Source organism: Gopherus evgoodei, chromosome 13 (assembly GCF_007399415.2).
Source record: "Gopherus evgoodei ecotype Sinaloan lineage chromosome 13, rGopEvg1_v1.p, whole genome shotgun sequence".
In the NCBI taxonomy this organism is placed as follows: Eukaryota; Metazoa; Chordata; order Testudines; family Testudinidae; genus Gopherus; species Gopherus evgoodei.
The window spans coordinates 20,437,941-20,458,580 of NC_044334.1; the positions used below are offsets into that span (position 1 = coordinate 20,437,941).

General features: G+C 41.5%; 1 protein-coding gene across 1 annotated transcript in view; it reads right to left on the reverse strand.

The window, feature by feature from the left end:
* Positions 1–1,343: 1,343 nt before the first annotated feature.
* SMPD4 (sphingomyelin phosphodiesterase 4) overlaps positions 1,344–20,640 on the reverse strand; it is a 28,336-nt gene continuing 9,039 nt past the window's right edge. Inside the window, exons 10-19 of the mRNA XM_030582857.1 lie at positions 20,056–20,127; positions 12,799–12,944; positions 12,047–12,137; positions 9,447–9,547; positions 7,984–8,147; positions 6,752–6,957; positions 5,848–6,081; positions 4,419–4,550; positions 4,120–4,248; positions 1,344–3,361 (exon numbers count right to left, since the gene is read on the reverse strand). Coding sequence (XP_030438717.1) covers positions 3,035–3,361; positions 4,120–4,248; positions 4,419–4,550; positions 5,848–6,081; positions 6,752–6,957; positions 7,984–8,147; positions 9,447–9,547; positions 12,047–12,137; positions 12,799–12,944; positions 20,056–20,127 — 1,602 coding nt within the window. The 3' untranslated portion in view covers positions 1,344–3,034. The remainder of the gene's footprint in view (positions 3,362–4,119; positions 4,249–4,418; positions 4,551–5,847; positions 6,082–6,751; positions 6,958–7,983; positions 8,148–9,446; positions 9,548–12,046; positions 12,138–12,798; positions 12,945–20,055; positions 20,128–20,640) is intronic.

The following is a 20,640-nucleotide window of genomic DNA, read 5'->3' on the forward strand; positions in this document are numbered from 1 at the left end:
TTCCTGTCGCAGTCCCATAAGCTCTGGCTGAGTTACTTACTCCTCAAATCTTGATTTAATGCCTTCAAGTTACAGAGACTCTAGTAAGTTCAAACCAGCAAAGGAACTGCCCTGCAAAGGAAAGTTTAAAAAAAAAAACAACCCTAGGCTGTCTACCACTCTGACTTGGGAGAAAAATTCCTTCCCCATCCCACAGTATGATCAGTTAGAATCTGATGCTATAGGCTACAGCCACCAGCCAGACACCTGGGAAATAATTATCTGTAGTAAATCAGAGCCTTCCCCTCCACATGGCAATAGGAGATAATTGCTAATAGCAGTTCCAGATGGCCTTATGCCATTATAGGCAATCTCCTCCTACCATCTCCTTCATAAAACTTATTAAGCTCAGTCTTAAAACAAGTTACTTCTGGGACTGCCTTCCAACTGGAAAGGTGGAGGGACTTCTCTGATGGTTAGAAACCATTCTTCACTATTGTCTGCCCATTGCATTATGGCTAGCTGCCCTGCCATCTTGGGCTAAGAATGGCAGTATTTGAGAGCAAGGGGATCAATGCTGCCTTGACAGGGAAAAAGATCAGACCTCCCAAAGTTTTTTCCAGGTCAGCTTATGGTGAAAGAAAGTCTACATTTTTTATTCTGCTTTTGCTGTCCAACTTCACCTCTTCTGTACCACTTTTAAAGATATGTTGGCAAATTTCATGCTCAGCCATAAAAGTGTAGTGCTTACACAAAGCTATCTGCACCAGTACTGTGTCAGTCCAAGTCATCTGGTGCAGAAGCCAGCAATCATGTGACAATGTGATTTGGGTGTGACAATGGACAAGTGTTATTTATACAGGCTCATAGGTGAGCAAGATGCTTTACAAATAAAATGAAAAGTGACAAATCTCTGCCCAAAGGATATTATATGGTACCTTACATCTCACTACTGGAAGGTGTACATAATCCTTTACACCACAAGTGCCACAACTGCACCTGGCAGCAGTGTATTTCAGGGGAGAGCAGGTTAAACTAACTGATTCCTTAAACATGTTTTCTGTTTAAACAAAGAAGCTCAATTTACTTTGGTTTAGTTGGTGATTCTTTTCTTCCTGGAAAGGTAGCACATTTATTAAAGAATGAAACTTGAGAGATTTTGAACCCAGGGCTACAAATCAGAGGCCTAAACATACTACTTTTATGCCATCTACCAGAACAAATTGCAGTACTAGAAAGAAACTAACAAAATCTTATTGAAAATAAATGCATAGTACAGTACTCACTATTTCATTTACACACAATGCAACACAGTCCTGCTCAAAAAGAAGGTTTAACACAAAAACACACCAGGAGACTTTGCTTTAAAAATAAATCAAGCAAGCACTTTAATTTACACACGTGGTTTCAAAAGAAGAAACTTGTACCACAAAGAGAAATTTGATTGAACAAGATGACAGAAGGGTTTACCAAATCCAGTGAACATAAGCTGGAAATGCAGTTATCAGGAAACATGGAAAAATAGTTTGGGTGCTGCCAAAAATTTATGATTTAATGTATCAGAAAGTTCCTAATCTAGAGCCAAATGTTAGCTGTTTTCCAAACACATATCTATTAAATGCATACATATAGGTAAGAGAAAACTGAACACACTTATTCCACTTAATGCAAATTATGTGCTCCTTACATCTCACTACTGCAAAGTGTATTTAATCCTTTACACCACAAGTGCCACAACTGCACCTGGCAGCAGTGTATTTCAGGGAAGAGCAGGTTAAACTAACTGATTCCTTAAACATGTTTGTTTAAACAAAGAAGCTCAATTTACTTTGGTTTAGTTGGTGACTCTTTTCTAAAGTAGTTTGTTGTTGGGAAGGCAGACCACTTGCTAAAGAAGTAGTGAGGGCAGAAAGGAACCCATTTCATGGTGGGTGGATAAAAATCTAGTCACAGCTCAAGTTCTGGAGAAAATGTTAAAAGATATAAATTTCCTTTCTACAACCCAGTGTCAGTACCACGGAAGGTTACAGTTTCTTTGATAGTTTTATACTACAGTGTGTGGAGTGACTGATTTATTCACACTAGGCGCTAATGGCAGTCACAGTAGGAATGCTGGACCAATGGCATCAGGGGATACACAGAAAACTAGAACTTTAGTTTAGATGAATGCTAAATTCTCTTCTTTAGCACATGACTCATGGGTTGTTGTTGCTGCCAAGTTAAATGGTAAAAGAATCAACTCCCAGAGTTCCTCATTTTGAAAAGACAGGGACCAGTGAAGACAACAAGTAGGTATTGGTTCAGAAAAGGGAATGCAGTTAGCCTCTGTGCTAGGCTATGGGATTCCTGCCCCCAGCTCTTCCTCCTTTCCTGGTACTTTGAAATATTTATAATGCAATTTTTTGCAAATCAAAGCAATCATATGTAGCTGGCAACAAGATGCAACTCCCTTCTCCTGTTTCTGAGCCAAACCATTATTACCTATTTCCCCCCGATTTCTTTTGAGTAACTGAAGCCAAAAACTTGTTTATTTTTTATCCTACTGATTTTTTGGGATTCAGCTTTGTGTACAGAACTCATGATTTGTGGCTACTATTGCCTTTGTCACACTGAAAACCGCCTCCCCAGCAACATGATATAAAACCTGCAGAAAGAAGTTCAAATGGCCAATTCCCACATGAAATGGTAAAAGTGAAAAGCTGCACTATGGATAGATTGCCAAATCTAGAGCTGTTTCTATGTGTAGTTTCCCACAGCTACTTTGGGCTGTTCATTTCAGCTCCATAATCACTGGTGGTTGTTCCCCAAACCACAAGCAGTCTCTCTCATCCTGTACATTCAGTAAACTGTATAGAAAAGACAGTTTATCAAAACAGAATTTACACAGATTACAGTGGCTTCTACAACCACAAATGTATCCCTCTGGCTCAACTTTAATATAAAAAAAGCACACTTAAAAGTTTTGAAGTGATCCTTTGCCGAAGGCTTTTAATCATGAAGCACTGTACTTTTATCCTTAAAGAGTTCGTTTTACAGTGTACGCTGAAGGGAAAAATTAGTGTTGATGAGGTTTCCACCTTTCAGTGAAGAAAGTCATTACTATTGCATAAAGAAGATAACCGAGGAGAATAATGAATGCGCAGGCCAGTGGTCCAATGCAGAACCAAGATGCAATGAAGTATATCATGAACAAAGAAAGAAGAGTCCTGTAGCTAGCCAGAAATCTCAGACTGATCCTTGGTCGCCGAGAACATCCTGACCTTTGTTTCAGTGCTGGGCTGTGCCTGCCCTTCTCTACAAGAAACGGATTGGTAAGATGATAGCGACACAACCTGCCAATAAAGTCTTCCCTGGAGCAGAGAATCTCCATTTGATCAGCAAACTAAAATAAGAAAAACAAAGTCAGTAACAGAACAAGAAAAATGTAAACAAAAATTAAAATGTGGATTTTAAGTTCACACTGAAAAATGTTGCTTTTATGTTTTGGTTTGTATTAAGGGGACAGGAAAGAGGATTATAGCAATTAACTCAAAACTCATGTGTCTTTCAAAAGTTAGAATTGTTCCAACACAAATTTACATTTGTACTGTAGTAATTCTGCTAATTTACTATGAGCGGTACAAAGCGCTAAACCAACAGAAGGAAATCTGGAACAACAGTGGTGTATACATATGATGTCAGGATACGGTGGAGAGAGGATTAACCATCAAGCTACAAAACAGAGCTTAAAAGGAGTGAGACATAGGAGGAAAGAAAGAATAAAAGGGTTTGGTTGGATTAATCCTTTTCCTGCTTATTTTGACAACTAGGGAAACAGAGTATTCTTTCATTATGCTTGTATGTGCTAATATGATCCTGTGAAGGACATTCCTTCTACCTCATCTACCATGAACAATACATTTCAGTGTACTGTTTCTGATTTAGAGAGAATGTTGTGACATTTACAAATCTTGAGCAATAGGGAAGAAAAGTGATTCCAGGCTAGAAGAGGAGCCCTATGGAATATTTGCAAACTCATGCAGAAGTCATATTAATGGCGAGAGTACAAAGCAAGTGTGTAAGTTGTACATTGACACAGGTCAGAGGGAGAATAGGAATATGCAACTGAAAAAGAGAAAGACGACTTCTCATTGCACTTACCCTTTGATTAATTCCTGAGGATAACTGGAACAACAGTCGCACTAGAGTGGCATTTTCATAACTTCTAATGGGTTGAAGATCAGTATCTCCTTGGTATTCTATCTCAAATCGCCGTAAGCCATTTATGATCTAGGAACAGGAAAGGAAATAATGTACTTTATAGCTCAAATTTGAATTGCATACAGACTGGTATCTCTCCTCCCAGCCCTGACAAGCTATTTATTTTGATGTCCAGGCATACACTCTGCTTTTTTAAACAGAAGTCTAGAAGTATTGGTCTGGAAGCTTTTCCCTCTTACCTGATACCTGCCAAGAGGCGTAAGAATTAGTCCATCCTCACTCTCAATGCAGTCTGGAAGTTTCTTCTTTCCATTCTCATCCTGAGCTGCTCCACAATTCATAATCATTTGGGTCAGCTGGGCTTCATTCAACTAGTCAAAAAGAACAATTTCTTCATAATTAATCAGTTTTATGACCTTTTTCTGTTCCACCTATTTCCCCATTCACCAGCTCCTGTGCAGCCCTTGAGAACCACATAGCCAATGACTGACAACAGAACAGGTACTGAAAACAACCTATTTACCAGTCTACAATATAAATAATTTTTAAAAAAGCAACTACATTCTAAATTGTTTTCATCAGGTGGCAAGACCTGGCAGACAGAAGTATTATTCGCTCACTACATCCTAGTCTTCCCATAGCTGTTGCTTAGTTCTATCTTCTCCCAGCCATGTGCAAGTGAACTTGTGTAAAATCTCTTTGCTTCCTTTCAGCTTAATGAGAGAAGCAGCCATCTTCTAGTATCTTCTATTAGCTTTATCACTTTTGCATTTCTACAGTATCTTTCATTAGAAAATCTCAAAGTGCTTTAAAAACAGTAAGCCATAAAATGCCCCTTGGTAAGTAGGAAAATTATGGAATTTTTCTAAGTGGCTACTTACTGTGGGTGCCTAGTTTAACATGGCTTGGGATCAGTATTCCCTCTCATTTTTTATGTCCGTGTGCAGAATGAATTTTGTTTTGTGCACCAATATAGAGGTGATGTGTGACATATCACCTTCATATTGGTGCACATAACAAAATTCATGTGGTGGAGGTGGGACTGAAGGGTTCAGAGTGTGGGAGGGGGCTTGGGGCTGAGGCAGACGGTTGGGTGTGGGGGAGGAGGAGTGAGGGCTCTGGGGTGGGGCTGAGGATGAGGGGTTTGGGGTGTGGGAGGGGGCTTAGGGCTGGGACAGAGGGTTGGGTGTAGGGGGTGAGGGCTCTGGCTAGGGGAGAAGGCTCTGGGGTGAGTTCGGGGATGAAGGGTTTGGGGTGCAGGCTACATCAGGGCTGCACTGGGGAGAGAGGACTCCCCCAGCTCTCTCTCACCGCAGCAGCTCAGGGCCCCTGCATGGGGCTTAATACCCAGCTGCGTGGCCACACAGCTCAGAGGGAACTTAGCTTGGGATTGATATTTTCAAGTGCACAGCACCCGCAACTTTAGCAATAGTCAAGAGGTTTACAGGCGCTCAGCACCCCTGGGAAAAAAATCAATTCTAAAGTGTCTCAAGATGGGCACCAAAAATTGAGGTACTCAAAATGAGTGTCCACTTTTGAAATGTTGGTGTACATGACTTGCCAATGATCACACTGCAAGTAAGTGAGAAAGCTGGAAGTAGACTGCAGGAATCCTGACTCCCATTCATGCCACTTCCCAGTGACAGCACTTGGAAGGAAGTTACATACTCGAAAGATCTGGCATAGGTACTCCTGTGCCTTCTCCAAATATTCATCTGTTTTCTTGATGCTGTCTTGCCCAATCTCATCTAGGTCATTTCCTGTATAGGAACCATTCATGTCAGAAGGGCTGAACCTAAACCAGGATAGGAAGGACTGACTAGCCATGGTCTCTGCAGAGTGGTCTGATATGGATTTTGCTGTTTGCTGGGCCTGGCCTATTAACTGGGCCAATCTTAATACCTGAAAAATAAAAGACAGGCAGATGACTAAATAATGCAATCAAATAAAGTCAGTAATAGGCACCAGCATGTGAATACAAGTCTGCCTGGTGACTTGACAGTCAGAACAGAATCAGCACATTCATTCCCTTGGCTGACATGGACTTGTGCTGGTAGTAGTCATGTGCTCCAACTCCAATAGAATAAAGGAAATCACTGCAGTTGGGGCATTCAGAGGAATGCAAGTGCCCCTCTGTTTCCTTTGAGATGCATCTTCCTTCAATTCACTAGCCTGCTGCTTAGGGAGAGTCCCTCTCCCTCTGCTACACCATTTTTAACTGGCTTGCTGCTAGGTATTGATTATTAACACTATGAATCAGAAATACACACAGTCATTGTTGAGAGATGAAACAAGTACATGCCCATACCAGATTGCTCCAAAGCTGCAAGCCCAGTCCACCCCACCCTTCAAGACTGGAAAACAGTCTGTACATTTCTATTTTCACACTTGTTATGGACCTTTCAAATAGATTCTATAACCACCCCCAACTCCTGATTCACCCCCTACTTTTAAAGAGCTTAAATTTCTCCCCCCCCTTACGTGATGGAACAGATATTCAGTATGAAGACATACCCCTCACAACAGCAATAAAGAGGCTTACACAGAGAAAGTAAGCAAGGTCATTGCTTACCAAATTCCTGACTTCTGGACCAAACATCTGCTTGTACTGGGAATCCTGTCCTTCCAGGCAGTAAACATGACTCTTCACCTTAAATGAGGCATCTGTGATTGCTGGAGGCCATGATGACAAGAAGCTCCCACCAAGAGTTGGGGTCATGAAAATTCGGTGTTGACGGTGAGGGATAACAAGTTCTGGCTCCAGGAGCAACTGCTCTCCTAGAATTTGGGATAAGATGATGTGGGGTGGAGAAAACCAGGTTATACCTTCCTCTGATTTGGGGATCTAGCAATATAATTTTTTAACCACTCATTGTAACAAGGTTGCGAGGTTATTTGTGGGGAGGAGGAGGAGGGCAGGGCCCTAGTTATTAGTTCAAGTCCACAATCTGAGGACTTCAATAAATCAGACATAAGTTAGGGGTTTGTTACAGGAGTGGGTGGGTTAGATTCTGTGGCCTGCATTGTGCAGGAGGTCACACTAGATGATTACAATGGTCCCTTTTGACCTTAAAGTCTATGAGTCTGAGTTTTCCACTGAATCTTCACTCATACGGCAGAAAGAGCTTTCACTATTACAATGGTGCATCTAAGTCTATGTAGACATAGTACTTCTAGGCCATGATTGGTTGTTGGAAAGGATATTATGGTCCCTATACCTGCCCAGCTGAGCATGTTCCAGCACCCGAAATTTTTGTTGCATGCCTAAACCCTCTTGTACGCCGCCCCCCCTGCGCCCACCTTACTATACCCCAGGCCTCTCAACATGCAGCTTTCAGGACACTTTGAACTGATATCTAGAACTTGGAGTGCAAGTTCTTGCTCACTTGCCATCTTGCTGAAGTCTGAGTAAATATAAAATTTCTGTAGAACATTACAAAGTTTTAATTCTGAGCTGATTAATAACCAAAACAGCACAAAACAATAAGGAGGTTGTAAAACACAAGGAGTTTCTGTTTACTAAAAATGCACAGCATCGTGGGTTTTTTTGTGTTAGTTAGAACAAATAGGAATGAGTGAGACTGATGAACGGAAATTAGAAAAAAAAATAAGAAAAACTTGTATATATGTATGAAACCAATACTGTAAATAGAAGCAGAGACATCAGGTCTCTGAACTTCAATGTCACATGAGGCAGACATTGAATCCTCCAATTCACATTTCTCCATGCTTCTGAGGGAAAAGAGTTGCCATGGGACAAAGCAGGGCAGAACACTGCAAGGAGGCAACATGGTATTCAGTTACCTTTCTGGATCATTTCAGCTAGGTTGGGCTGAGCAAAGACCTTGGCTACTCGGAACACCATCAGGGCATTTTTAGCGCTGACCAAATCGGTGCGGAGAGCTCGGTTCAGAAAGCCTACAAATAGCTTGGTGTACATCAGTAGGTTCTCTTGAATGAAGGGAGCCCTATCAAAGTAACAATGGGTTTGTGAATACAGCTATTAAAATAAGGAGTAAGTATATTCAGTCTGCCAAATAAATAATTTCACAGAATATATTTTAGACCATCAACTGGAATGATCTCATCCTTTCCATTTCTCTCTCACACACACACAAATGTCCCTCAAATGTCCCTCCTTACTCAAGCGTTTTTTGGTACCAGTAACAATCTCTGACTTTGTGCTGGCAGATAGCTAGTTGCACAGATGTGCAATGGAAGGACTTCAGAGGCAAGCTGAAGCCTGAAGTGTGGTTTCTATCACTGTCTCCTGCACAAGTATCCAGGAACCAGAGAAACTGGTGCTGCCTCTTCATGAAACCCAACCTCACCACTGAATGGATTGTGCCACTATAGGTCTTAGGGAAGGAGGAGATGCCTCAGAACAGTTTGTCAAGTCAACGCACAGTCAATTTGTGGAACCCGTTGATAGAGGATGTTGTTGTAAAAGCCAAAACTATAACAGGTTTAAAAAAAGAACTAGATAAATTCATGGAGGATAGTCTACAAGGCAAGATGGTCAGGGACGCAAAATCATGCTCTGGATGTCCAAGCTACTGATTGCCAGAAGCTGGGAGTGGACGACAGGGGATGGATCACTCGATGACCGCCTGTTCTGTTCATTCCCTCTGAAGCACCTGGCATTAGCCACTGTCAGAAGACAGGATACTGGGCTAGATGGACTTTTGGTCTGACCCAGCATGGCTGTTCTTATGACCCAGGATTTTGGATGCAGCACAATGCAATGAGCAATGTAGTTTGTAACGTTGGAGCCACCTGGGGGCGCTTTGCTGAACATGGGAGAGATGGTGAAGTAAAGGGAAAGACACCAAGGAGTCCAAACAGAGGAAACAATGACCAGGGTATATGCTTACCAATATAGCTTTAAGCCAAATAAATACTTTTACCCATGTCAGGGTGACGGATATGCCGTCTTTGTTCTTCCTCAGCAGGAAGGCTAATCTGGCACCTGCTGTATGAAGAAAGCTACTTAGAGTAACAAGTCAGGAGGAACTGAATGGGGTAAACTAGGAAAGCAGATCTCAACCTTTTCCATTCTGTGACCCCACCTCCCAATAAAGAAAGAGGGTGCTTGGTCACAATTCCACAGGTCAGTATCCACGAACTGGATGCTTACAAGGAACAACATTTAAAACTCTGTCCTCGAGATTTTCATATGCAAAATTCTAACAGTTAATAGATGCCATCTGCTGAAGCCAGGATTAGAGTGAGCTGCAGATTCTGCTCAGGAATAATTCTGTGTTTACCATTTCTCTGATACACTGCGAGGCTGAAGCTCTGCACTCTGAAGTGGTTTCTCAGGAGCATATCTCCAGGGCTGCACGTAGCTTAACCACATCTCCAGGACCTGAAGCAAAACCACAACAACATAAAAATCAATTCAATTGAAGAAGGAAGATTTTACTTGTTTGTTTTGCTAAGTCCCGTGGACAATGACACCCACTTTCTTAATGCCAACAAAAGGATTAAGGAATGAAAATATCTTGCAAAAGTCTCAGCCCTGAAGAGGAAGTCTTTAGTGATCATGTGCTCTTGCATCAGAGCTGAAGAGAACTAGATGCTTAGTAAAAATCCATTAACAAAATGCCTGGTTGTATTGAACAAGCAGCTCACCCTCTACAATAACAGTTAGATGAAAGAGTGCTCAAGTGGCTGCCATGGAAAGGAAGATGCATCCACCAATCAAACTGATGCACTAGTATTGGTGTATGCAGTGTTGGACCCAGGATATTAGAAACAAGGTGGGTGAGACAATATCTTGTATTGACCGAACTCTGTTGGTGAGAGAGACAAGCTTTCATGCTTACACAGTGCTCTTCTTCAGGTCTAGGAAATGTGCTTAGGCCAGGTCTACACTACAGAGGTAGGTCAACATAAGTCAACTTACGTCGACCTCACTCTGTAAATGTCTGCAAATTTACAGCATTGGTCCCGCCGATACTGACCAGTGGCAGAGTCTGGTGTAGCTTTGAGTTGGTGTGTCCTGGTCTGTTGGGAGCTTGCTTCTGATGATGAGCTTGGAGAGGCTGGGAGGGTTGTTTGAAGGCCAGAAGAGGGGGTTCAGGAAAGATTTCATTCAGGATGGGGTCCTCATCAAGTGTGGGTTGTAGTTGTTTGATGATACCCCGTATGGGTTCCAATGTGGGGTGGTAGGAAACAACTAGGGGTGTGCGGTTGGAGGGGGGGTTATTTCTGTATTGAAACAAGTTCTCTCACGGTATTTGGGTGGCCTGCTCTATGACGGGATCTACTTCTCTGGTGAAGTGCAGTTATTTAGACAGTTTTGACCGTGTTAAGGTGTACATCCTGGACTTCCTCCTCTGAGCATATTCTGTGGTATCTGAGTGCCTGGCTGTAGATAACAGATTTCTTGGTGTGTTTGGGATGGTTACTGCATCTATGAAGGTAGGTATGGTGATCCGTGGGAAGTTGTGGTGCAAATCTATGAGAGAGTGTCTGTCCAGAGGATGAAAATATCATCAATGTATCTCAGATACATTATTAGTTTCATGGTGCATTTGTCCAGAAATTCTTGAAGGTGGCCCATGAAGAGGCTGGCATATTGACGAGCCATCCTAGTACCCCTGGCTGTTCTGGAAGTGTAAAATTGTTATGGGCGAGGATGAAATAGGTAAGTTCAGCAATATGTTTAGGTTGGATATCTGCAGGTTGTCCATTGTTTTGTAAATATCTGAAGCAGGCAGCTATGCCATCATTGTGAGGAATGTTGGTGTACAGAGACGTAACATCCCTGCTGGAAAGGATGGTGTTCTGAGGGAGGTTGTTAATATTGCAGCGTTTGTGGAAGAGGTTGGTTGTGTCTTGAAGGAAGCTGGCCCTTTGCTTGGTGAGTGGTTTGAAGATGGTTTCTATAAGTCCCAATATTCCTTCTGTGAGAGTGCCATGGCCAGATATGATGGGTCTGTCTGGGTTCCCTTGTTTGTATACCTTGGGAAGCACGTAGGAGGTTCCTGAGGAGGGTTCTTGGGGGATGAGTTTGTAGAGTTTCTCTTGGAGTTGTTTGGGGAAGGATTTGATGAGTAAATTGTTTTGTGGGATCTTCTTTGAGTTCTTTATAACCGGCGGTGTCAGAGAGTTATTGGTTGGCCACGTTAATGTATTCATCACGCTTGAAGATTGTGTTATTATGACATTTAATATCATTCACTGAGGCACCATATAGTTTAGTGAGACACATGGTGGATGGGCTGAATAGCATTTTGTATTAATGCTTTTTCAGTCCTTCTTCTCACGCAAGAAACTACTAGGCAACAGGGGGTGAAATCTTGGCCCCACTGAAGTCCGTGACAACTTTGACTTCAGTTGAATTAAGATTTCACCCCAAGAAGATTCCCAATGGTCTATTCTGTCCTATCTCTGCCAAACATGGCAACATAACTGACCCAGCCATGTCAATTCCCTGAAGGAGGAGGAATGTATATTTAAAACATCTCGATATAAGAAATTAAAGCCATATTTCTTCTCCTAGTCTGGTTAGTTACAACAAGATTAGAGTGTATTTTTAGATAGGCCAAATTTATCCATAAACATACAGGTTCTCTGTAGTAAGAATAGCTTGTTCTCAACTTGTAGTCATTTCCATAAAGGGAACCACCACAACATAGTTTCACCAGTATCTAAGAATTCCCCTTCCCATACCTTTACTACACGTCATTTCTAACTCTAGTCTTAATAAGTGTTTATTTCCCTCCTCCTGAGGGAAAGAAAATCATGAACAGTGAACAGTTCTACAAAAACAGTAGTTTTACCACTGCAGCTGGCCCAGTGTTTTATTAACTAACTCTGATTTTGTATGAACTCAGCAGAAATAAAGGCTGGTACATACAGCTCTGAAAGAGGCATCCAGAGGCCAGTGACCAAAGCAATGCTGCAGGAAGATATAGAGCTTCTGCTGGACAAACCGAGGAATCACAACTCTGCAATGAGATTCAGACACAAAGACACATGTATAAACAAATAATAGATGATAAAGAACTATCTCAAACATTTAATACAGAAGTAACAAGTTTTGATAGGTTCTCTCTCAGCTGAAGGAGGAGCCGATGATTTGAATATGTCTGAAAAGTTCTAATAGTGATGCACACAACTTGCTATTCCAGGGCCAAATGCAACCCAAGTGCCTCTAAGAAGGCTGCCCAGTGTTCTCAGCTGGAATTTCTCTCTGGTGCAGTTTCATTAACACAACTTTTCCTCCACCCAATACTGATCTGCACATGTCCTTTTCAGAGATACGTACAGAAATACGTACATAAGTTATTTTTGCACCAGTCTGACTGCTCTTCTAAATTGGCTTCAACTTCCCTCTGTTCTCAGAACAAACACTAGCACCTTTAAAGCAGTTTGATCCCCTCCCCCTTTTTTAAAAAGCTGAAGCATTTTCCATTGTAGATTGGGAGCAACTACTTCCTTCTTCCCTATTCTGATCTGGACTCCAGCCCAAAGTGCATGAGGAGTGTAAAAGTGGGCTCTCTCATCCTCCTCATAATGCAATTTCAAGCTCTCAACAAAAGCAAAACTGCCAAGGTATGTATTAATTAGTGCTTTGCATGCTCGAAAGGCAGTCTGACATATACCTACCTCTTGAATTCCTCCAGTGGGCTGGCTGTATGGGAATGGGCTGAGGGTGAGAGAGGCTCCGGTTTCAGACTGTTGGCAAAAGCATGCAGATGCTTCACAAGAAGTCTTATCACTAACACATGCTCTTCTGTGGGTTTAAATGACTCCTGGATTTAAAGCAATAGGCAGAAAGATAAGTTTTTCTTGTTAAACCTCTAAGAGGGAGCTCAGCACAAAGATATTTTCACATCAAACATTTAAACAGAACAGGAGTGTCCCTACCTGTTTAGTTCTGCATCACCCAATTTGAACAAATTATCTCCCCAAGTGAACAAGTTGCATCACAGCTCTGCCTTCAACAGCTCACTAACAAATTTTCCACTCCATGCATCTGATGAAGTGGGTTTTAGCCCATGAAAGCTTATGCCCAAATAAATTTGTTAGTCTCTAAGGTGCCACGAGGACTCCCCGTTGTCTTAACAAATACTTGTGAGGCTTCTTTTATTCAGTGTGATTACAGGAGAAAGGGGTTTATAGTCTTTTTGTTTCAAGTTATAGTAACCCCCTAGAGAGTAGTAACAGAACATCACTAAGTTTCACTTTAATTTACCCCCTCTCAGGAAAAAATAAGAATATCCATTCTTTTATTTATTTTTTATTATTAATTATTATTATTATTATTATTAAAGTGTCTGCTGTTGGTAACATAACAGAACCATTATTATGCTCTCAGCTCACTTTCTACTAAGCCTTCCTTCTTATGTGGGTGTTCTTCTGCCTCCTAAAAGAGAAAAACTCTTAAAAAAGTTATGGCAGGAGTATTATTTGCTTCTGTTGCTCATGCCCTGAATGATCCTGTTGCACTTAACATCAGTATAAGTTTTTTAGGGGGTAGGGGTGTCATTCAATCTTTTTACTGGAAGTGTGGTACATGGGAAGATCTTTTTCACACAAGGAACATGGAGGAGTGAGAGTGGGCCATTTTGGTATTGCTACCAGAAGAGTGAGCACATGGAGGAATGGGGAGATGCTATAGGAAGAGAAAAAGGGAGTAGTGCACTCCTTCCCCACTACAGCAGAACCCAGGAGCACACACCAGCCCTATTGGTGTTCTAGCCTGCCTTGGAAACAGTAAACTTATCTCAATCCACCACTGAGGGCTGTTTCTGGGAGATCAAGGATAGCCAAACACAAGTACCGCAGCAACAAAAACAAGCATGATGGAGGGTTGCACTGGGCTGCACGTGTTAGCAGCAGCTGTGAAAGGAGATTCTTGGATGCCATAACGAAGCTGCATTCAGGTGAAACTTCGGAGCTGCATAGTTTGGCTACTTGGGACAGGTTGTTTTGTTTTTTTTAGGAAACTACTTATCTTTTCAATCTGTTTAATTGTGTGTGAGCAATTCAGAACAATTCTTGGTGCTATGATGACACTTTAAAGCCCTTCCTACTTGCAATGGCTGTGGGGAAGCAGCTAATAGTTTTCATATGCTTAAACAGTTCTGAAAATGTTCTTAATACTTTTACATAGCTAGGTTCTCCCTGGAAAAGACTCAGCTCCTGACTGATGGCAGGCAATGATGGGCCTCTGACTGCAGCAGTGAAGTTGGATGGATCTATGCCTTCTCTAAGGGAGGGAAGGCCCTATTACTAGGATTAATGAAGACTCCATTTGTATTCCTACCAGTGTCCATAACCAGTGGAAGTGAGGCTACCAAAGGGATCACATCAGTCAATAGGTGGCTGCGAGTCAGTTAGTCTATAGAAAGTCTGAAGGAGAAAATACCTAACAAAGACATCTTAGGTAGGGTCTTTCTGGTGCTATGAACTTAGGCCAAGATTTTCAAAAGTGGCTAGTGATTTTGGAGTGCCCACCTTAAGACCCTTATAGGGTCCGATTTTCACAAATTGCTGAGCACCCACCTTCTGAAAATTCAGGCCCCTTTAAGGAACCTCAAACTGGGCACCCAAAATCACTAGTCACTTTTGAAAATCTTGGCCATTGACTACCTCCAAGAAAGCATTCTCTGCTGTTTTATATGAGTCTTCAACTGTTTGTGTGGTTGCATTTAACTCCATTGTTCATTTTCACACTAACAAATCCTCTGTCACTTAAAAGCTATTTGACAGGCTAATTTCCTCATAACCTGGATCACCAGCATCATCACAAGCATTGTTCTTTAAAGCTAAAAAGAAACTTCTGTTCTCCCTACTCTTTCCAAAAACTCTTGACCTCCAGCCCTAAGTTGCAGGAATGTTCGCCCAATCATTCCCCTCCTCACCCAGGAAGGTGGAGAAAATACATATTCCACATAAGTTTAAGAACACCACTATGGACTGGCATGATGATTTAAGGCTATAAAACAATGCACCAGGTAGTAGATTCTTATTTCCCTTCTTAAGCAGTATGTTGATTAATAGTAAAAGTGTTCATGCCGCTTATGCAAAAGCAGAGGACTAAGTGGTTAAGCAGGGAGAATTTAAACCAATATTAACTTGGCTTTATGGACTATGTGCCCCACCAAATGAGGAAACAGTGAGTAAAAGGCTGAAATAGGGAGGATGAACCCAGGAACCTGTTTCAACAGGAATGGCTTTGCAGGCACGTCCTGAATAATCCGCAAACGTGCAACCCACATATCCCTTTGTGAAGTTAGCCAATCAAGCTCAGGCTGCCAATATTAATTTAACTGTCCAGTTGTGTTTCACTGGAAGTTTACAATGATTGTTTACATGTTACCTACCTCTCTCATTAGGGGTACAGCCATGCAATCTCTAATCTCCTCTTCCCTGCAAGATTCATTTAAAGGAGCAGTACATGATAGGCAGAATTCTGCCATTAGCAAAGCACGTTGTTGGGCCAAGGAGATATTAGCACAGTGTCAAATTTTTCCCTTTAAATCCATTAAAAGAGATGCATCTCTTAAAATGGGGATCCCAGTTGGTCCTTCTAATATGTGCTATACATCTAACATCTTTTTCCAAAGTGTTCATCAGCCTCTCTCAGTATCTGCTGCACCTATCTTTACCAAACATTGTTTCAGTGGAACTAATCTCTGAATCATCTTGCAAACCTGCTGTACAGCTGCCTTTTCTGCTAGTGCCAATTAATACACTTTGCAGATTATATGATGAAACAAGATTTTTTAAAAAGAAACAAAATGAAAAGATGGCAATACTTGGTATGCGTGGAGGGCCTGGTAGCCGGATTGGGCAGGACTACTGTGGTGTGTACTGGAGATACTGAGTCAGTAGTGGAGAACCTCCAGCTGAGAGACGACAGAAACAAAAAGGAAGGAAAGAGGGAGAGGAAAGAGCAAGAGGAAAAAAAAACAAAAAAAAAACAAGAAACAGTGTGAATGATCCAGAGAAAGGGTTGTGGGGGGAAAAAAATGGAAGTCACAAATACAGTCAATGACAACATATCACAACAACTGCAGCCACAGTATCCTCTTCTCCTTCTGGTATTCAGTTGCTTGATTCCACAGGTACAGTACTTTGACCCTCATTAAGCTGGGAAAGCAATTGACAGGACATTGTTGTTGGGTTCACAATTAACATTAGTGGGTTAGGGGGAAGCTCTGATTGAGTCAGTTCTGTCTCTTTCTCTACCACAAAAGCAGCAGGCTTATATCAATGACTTAACAAGCAGTGCATAGAGAGACAAAGCTTCCGCCAAACATGTTGAGGAAATCTTAGGCTCATGAAACTAAGTCCAACCTCTCCACTTGAAAACAGCTAAACTGCAGGACAGAATAGCCAAATATAGGAATTAACATGTGGAATGATTTGATGTGGGGCAAAAACAATCATTTTTCTGGAAACGCTTACTTCCAAACTAGTATTACGAAAGCTACTGTAAAGCTATCCCTTAGCCTGCCGTGCACTGGCAGACCAAGGTTTGGGATTCTTGCTTGTGTGCCAATGAGAACCAGAGGAGCCAGTACGGGGGCATATCTTGCCCCAGGGACATGGAAGGGGAAAAGGTAAAGGGTTGATTGCACCGCTGTGAGTCTCTCCAATTAACTGCAGTATTGGCAATCACCAGCTAGAAGCCTTCATGCTCCATGCTTTGTTTTTCTAGTTAAAGACCAAATACGATTGATGGGAATTCAAATCTGTGGAAAGTGAATAGGTCTGAAAGAGAGAATGACCTCTACTATCAGAGAGGGGGGAAACAACACTAGAAAAAAAAATGCCCAACCAAACAAAAGGACAAGCTTGTTATAGAGATGGCACGCTGAAATAAACATGGCCATTAAGGTTCTAGGCGAGTACCAAGTTCTTCCCAAGTCTCAACCACCCTCCTCCTTGGACAGGAAACATTTCCTAAAACTAATCAAAACAGTGGTGAAGAGGATACTATAGCCACATTGACACGTATGGAATAAATAAAAAAAATCAAAACAAAATGTACACCTAAACAGAGACCCAAATCAACAATATCAGGCATCTAAACTAACTCTCCGTCTTACACCTCCTCTAAGTTTATAATATAATATATTATTATAATAATATATGGCGCTATACCTATCTCATAGAACTGGAAGGGACCCCGAAAGGTCATCGAGTCCAGCCCCCTGCCTTCACTAACAGGACCTTTCTGTTCCTTTCTCCTCTATTTTCAATTCAGTTTTTCAGATTTATTCTGCTTTGCTTCGACACTGCTAAGAGAGCGGTAGCAATGCCACTGCAAACTCCTAAACAGCAGAGCCCAGCTTCTGCTATGGTAATTAACTCTCCTCTCCTTTGCTGCAGCAAGATCTAGGCCCCTGAAGAGTGCCACACATGCGATTGTTACTGAGATCTGTGATCCCTGGCAATGTAAACACAACAGGCTTTACACAGAACCTATTAGATACTGACCCCTTAAAATAAATCAAATCATGACAAAAGCAGAAGCTAAAAGGCAAACAGATACTGCACACCTGGCCCCCACTGAGCAGCTGCAAAACAGACAGAGGAAAGGGGAGTACAATAGAAAGGGGGAAATATGAAATTGAATCAAATTGAATTAATGGGGGGGAGAATCATCAAACCCAGCATAACAGTGTTAACTTCAGGCTCACTCCACATCTGGGAGCAATTTCAAGCAGAGTAATCACAAAGGAAAGTAATTATTCTTGAAGCAAACTCTGTTGGCTCCTCCCCATACCTCACCTCCACCTTTTATTACTGACGTAAAAGAGCTTCTTAATGACATGAATCATTCTTAGGATTTGCCTGTTTCTTCAGACAATTCAGAAGGGGCAATGGGAAATGACACAGCTGGGATCCAGCATGGCACTCCCAGACAACCCATGTTCTTCTGCTGGGGGAAGATGCATCGAGTTCTGTGGAACGCCATCCCAGCCCCGCTCTTTACAGGAGAGTTTGTAGCTAGAGACTTAAAATATCATGTTTAAAATCATGAATGGGCCCACATTCGGAGACTTTCTATGGGACTGACCATCCCTCTGCTCCACACATGCAGAAAGGTAAATGGAAACAGGGGAAGATACGTGGTCATTATTCACTTTACTTTGCAAAAACTTATGGTATTCTCTAGATTGGCAGTCAAAAGCCCCAATTAAAAAAAACTCCTCTGAATACCAGAGAAATGGTAATTTTGCAAGTTCTAGTTTCTCGCTCACATCTGAACAACTGATAAGCTTCACTAGTTTTTTTCAACTCCTCCAGATAATACTCTGGTTAGTTAAGTACTCATTGCTTGAGAGATAGTGCTGTCTCCACACCTTCCAAAGTCTTACATCTCAGAGTTCTAAAGGAAGATTCCTTTTTGGATAGGGAGGCCACTTCCCTGCCCTTGTTTTCTATCCTGCAACCCACCCAAAAGCAGCAGGATTTCATTTGTCTACATGCCCATGACTAGTGATTCTTGGGAAATAATCAGGGACAGAAGTTGAAAGTCACCCGGCAGCCACAGTCTCAATCCTCCCCTGATCAGTGTATCTAGGTGGGAGCCTATGGTGGAAAAACTCCTTTAGGTGCTACCCATACATTTCCACAGCGTAAGTCACATTGTTTTATGAGCACTAAGAAATCATCGTCATCTGCCTGGATGCTGCTATAACATTAGAAGACAGTGTCTCAGCTACAGAGGGTGAACAGAGGAGAGAAGTTTAAAGCGATGCATTTTTTTTTTAACCTAAACATAAAGCTGCATGCACAAAGACTATGCAGACAGAGAACAAAGGTACTTGAAAGCAAAGCCTTTCCATCATCGATGCATAGCCATGCTGCTGGGGTTCCTGAGTGGAGACCTACCATCTTTATTAAGAGTTTGCAGTTTGAGCTAAAATCTTTTTTTTTTTTTTTAAATAAAAACAGTAACTCACCACACTTAGATCTGCAACATTCTTGCCTAACAAAATATTTGTTTTATAACCTAATGAATTGAAGGATCAGAATTTCCCAGTCAAGCAACTCTCATCTTACGCCTTCACACAAGAACAAGCCTTTAGTAACTTCTACATTTCTTCCCCCCTGGGAATCCTGAGACTCCTCAGTCCCCTGGCATTTTTCCAAATTCCCTCAAATCTCAGCACTCCTAATTCTTCTGATACCAGGTTCCCCTTTAAGCACATCAGTTTTATTCTTGAACAGCTAGAACAAATGGCTTGTAATCAATGTAATATCTTATTTAAGTAAGACCTTGTAAGAGATCCCAAAGTTACATATACATAGAAAGCACTTCAGCCACCATTGAAATGCAGCACACATTTAACAATGCCAGTTTCTGGGGTAGGAAATATAGAATGTGCTTTAACCAATTAAAACTACGAAGATAGTTTATGAAAACCCATTAAAATTGGATTTAGGCTAAAATCTTTGCTCTTGAAAAACATGACACTGGATCTTTAAATGACTCATTAACTCCTCAGTAACACTATCAGCTGCAGAAACCAAATTTAGGTCTCTTGTATGGCCATGTTGACGTTTTTGTGTGGGATTTTAATAGGGCATTGTATACTGAAGTCTTACCAGCAGTTACTGCTCCAACTACTATGAGTAGCATTGATTGTTATGACCGTTGAACAAAAGTCAACTTTATATATATTTAGCTACTGCAACAAAGGCAAATTTGGATAACACAAGCACTTGTTCACAACATCTTTTCATCACTGCAGTTTAGAAGCTCTGCTGTATGCTTTTAAGAACACTCCTTTGTAACCATACACTTCAAAGTCCTCCATAAGATGGGAAGTGACAAAGGTTCACCCCAAGATAAGAAGCCAACAAGCAAGAGACACCAACGAATGAAGCACAGGCTATTACCTTGACATGAGGGGACTGCATTTTCTGATACATTTCCAGTGAGTAATGGTGAAGCCACATTTCAACAAAAACCTGTAAAACAACAAATGTTTTCTCAGCCAGAGAAAAAGAGGGAAGACCCAGGAATAGCCAGTCACAATCTGCCTTTGATTAGCCAAATTGAAGCCTGTTGTACATCACTCAACAAAAGACTAAGTTATACTTGTAAAATAGTATAAGCATGTACTTAGAGATGTTTCAGTTTTTACAGACTTGGTTCTTTCCAAGTTCGCCTTTACTAAACTATTACATTTAGTGAGATAAGTCTGAGCCACACTGTATAATACAATCCCTAAGTATTATTTCACAATATCTGCAATTACACGTCTGTATAGTTACACTGCATGTTGCGGTTATGAGGCCAAAGCTTCTCCCAATTACACATATGCAAACCCATCCACTGTATTTCAATGTTGTGACACAGGTGCAAGGGCACTTTGCACCTCACCAAGGTGTATGTTTTCTTTTCTCAATATTTTGAAGGCCCATTATGTTTCTGCCATTATCACTGAACTCTCTCTCTTTGTTCTTAGGAGACTATTATAC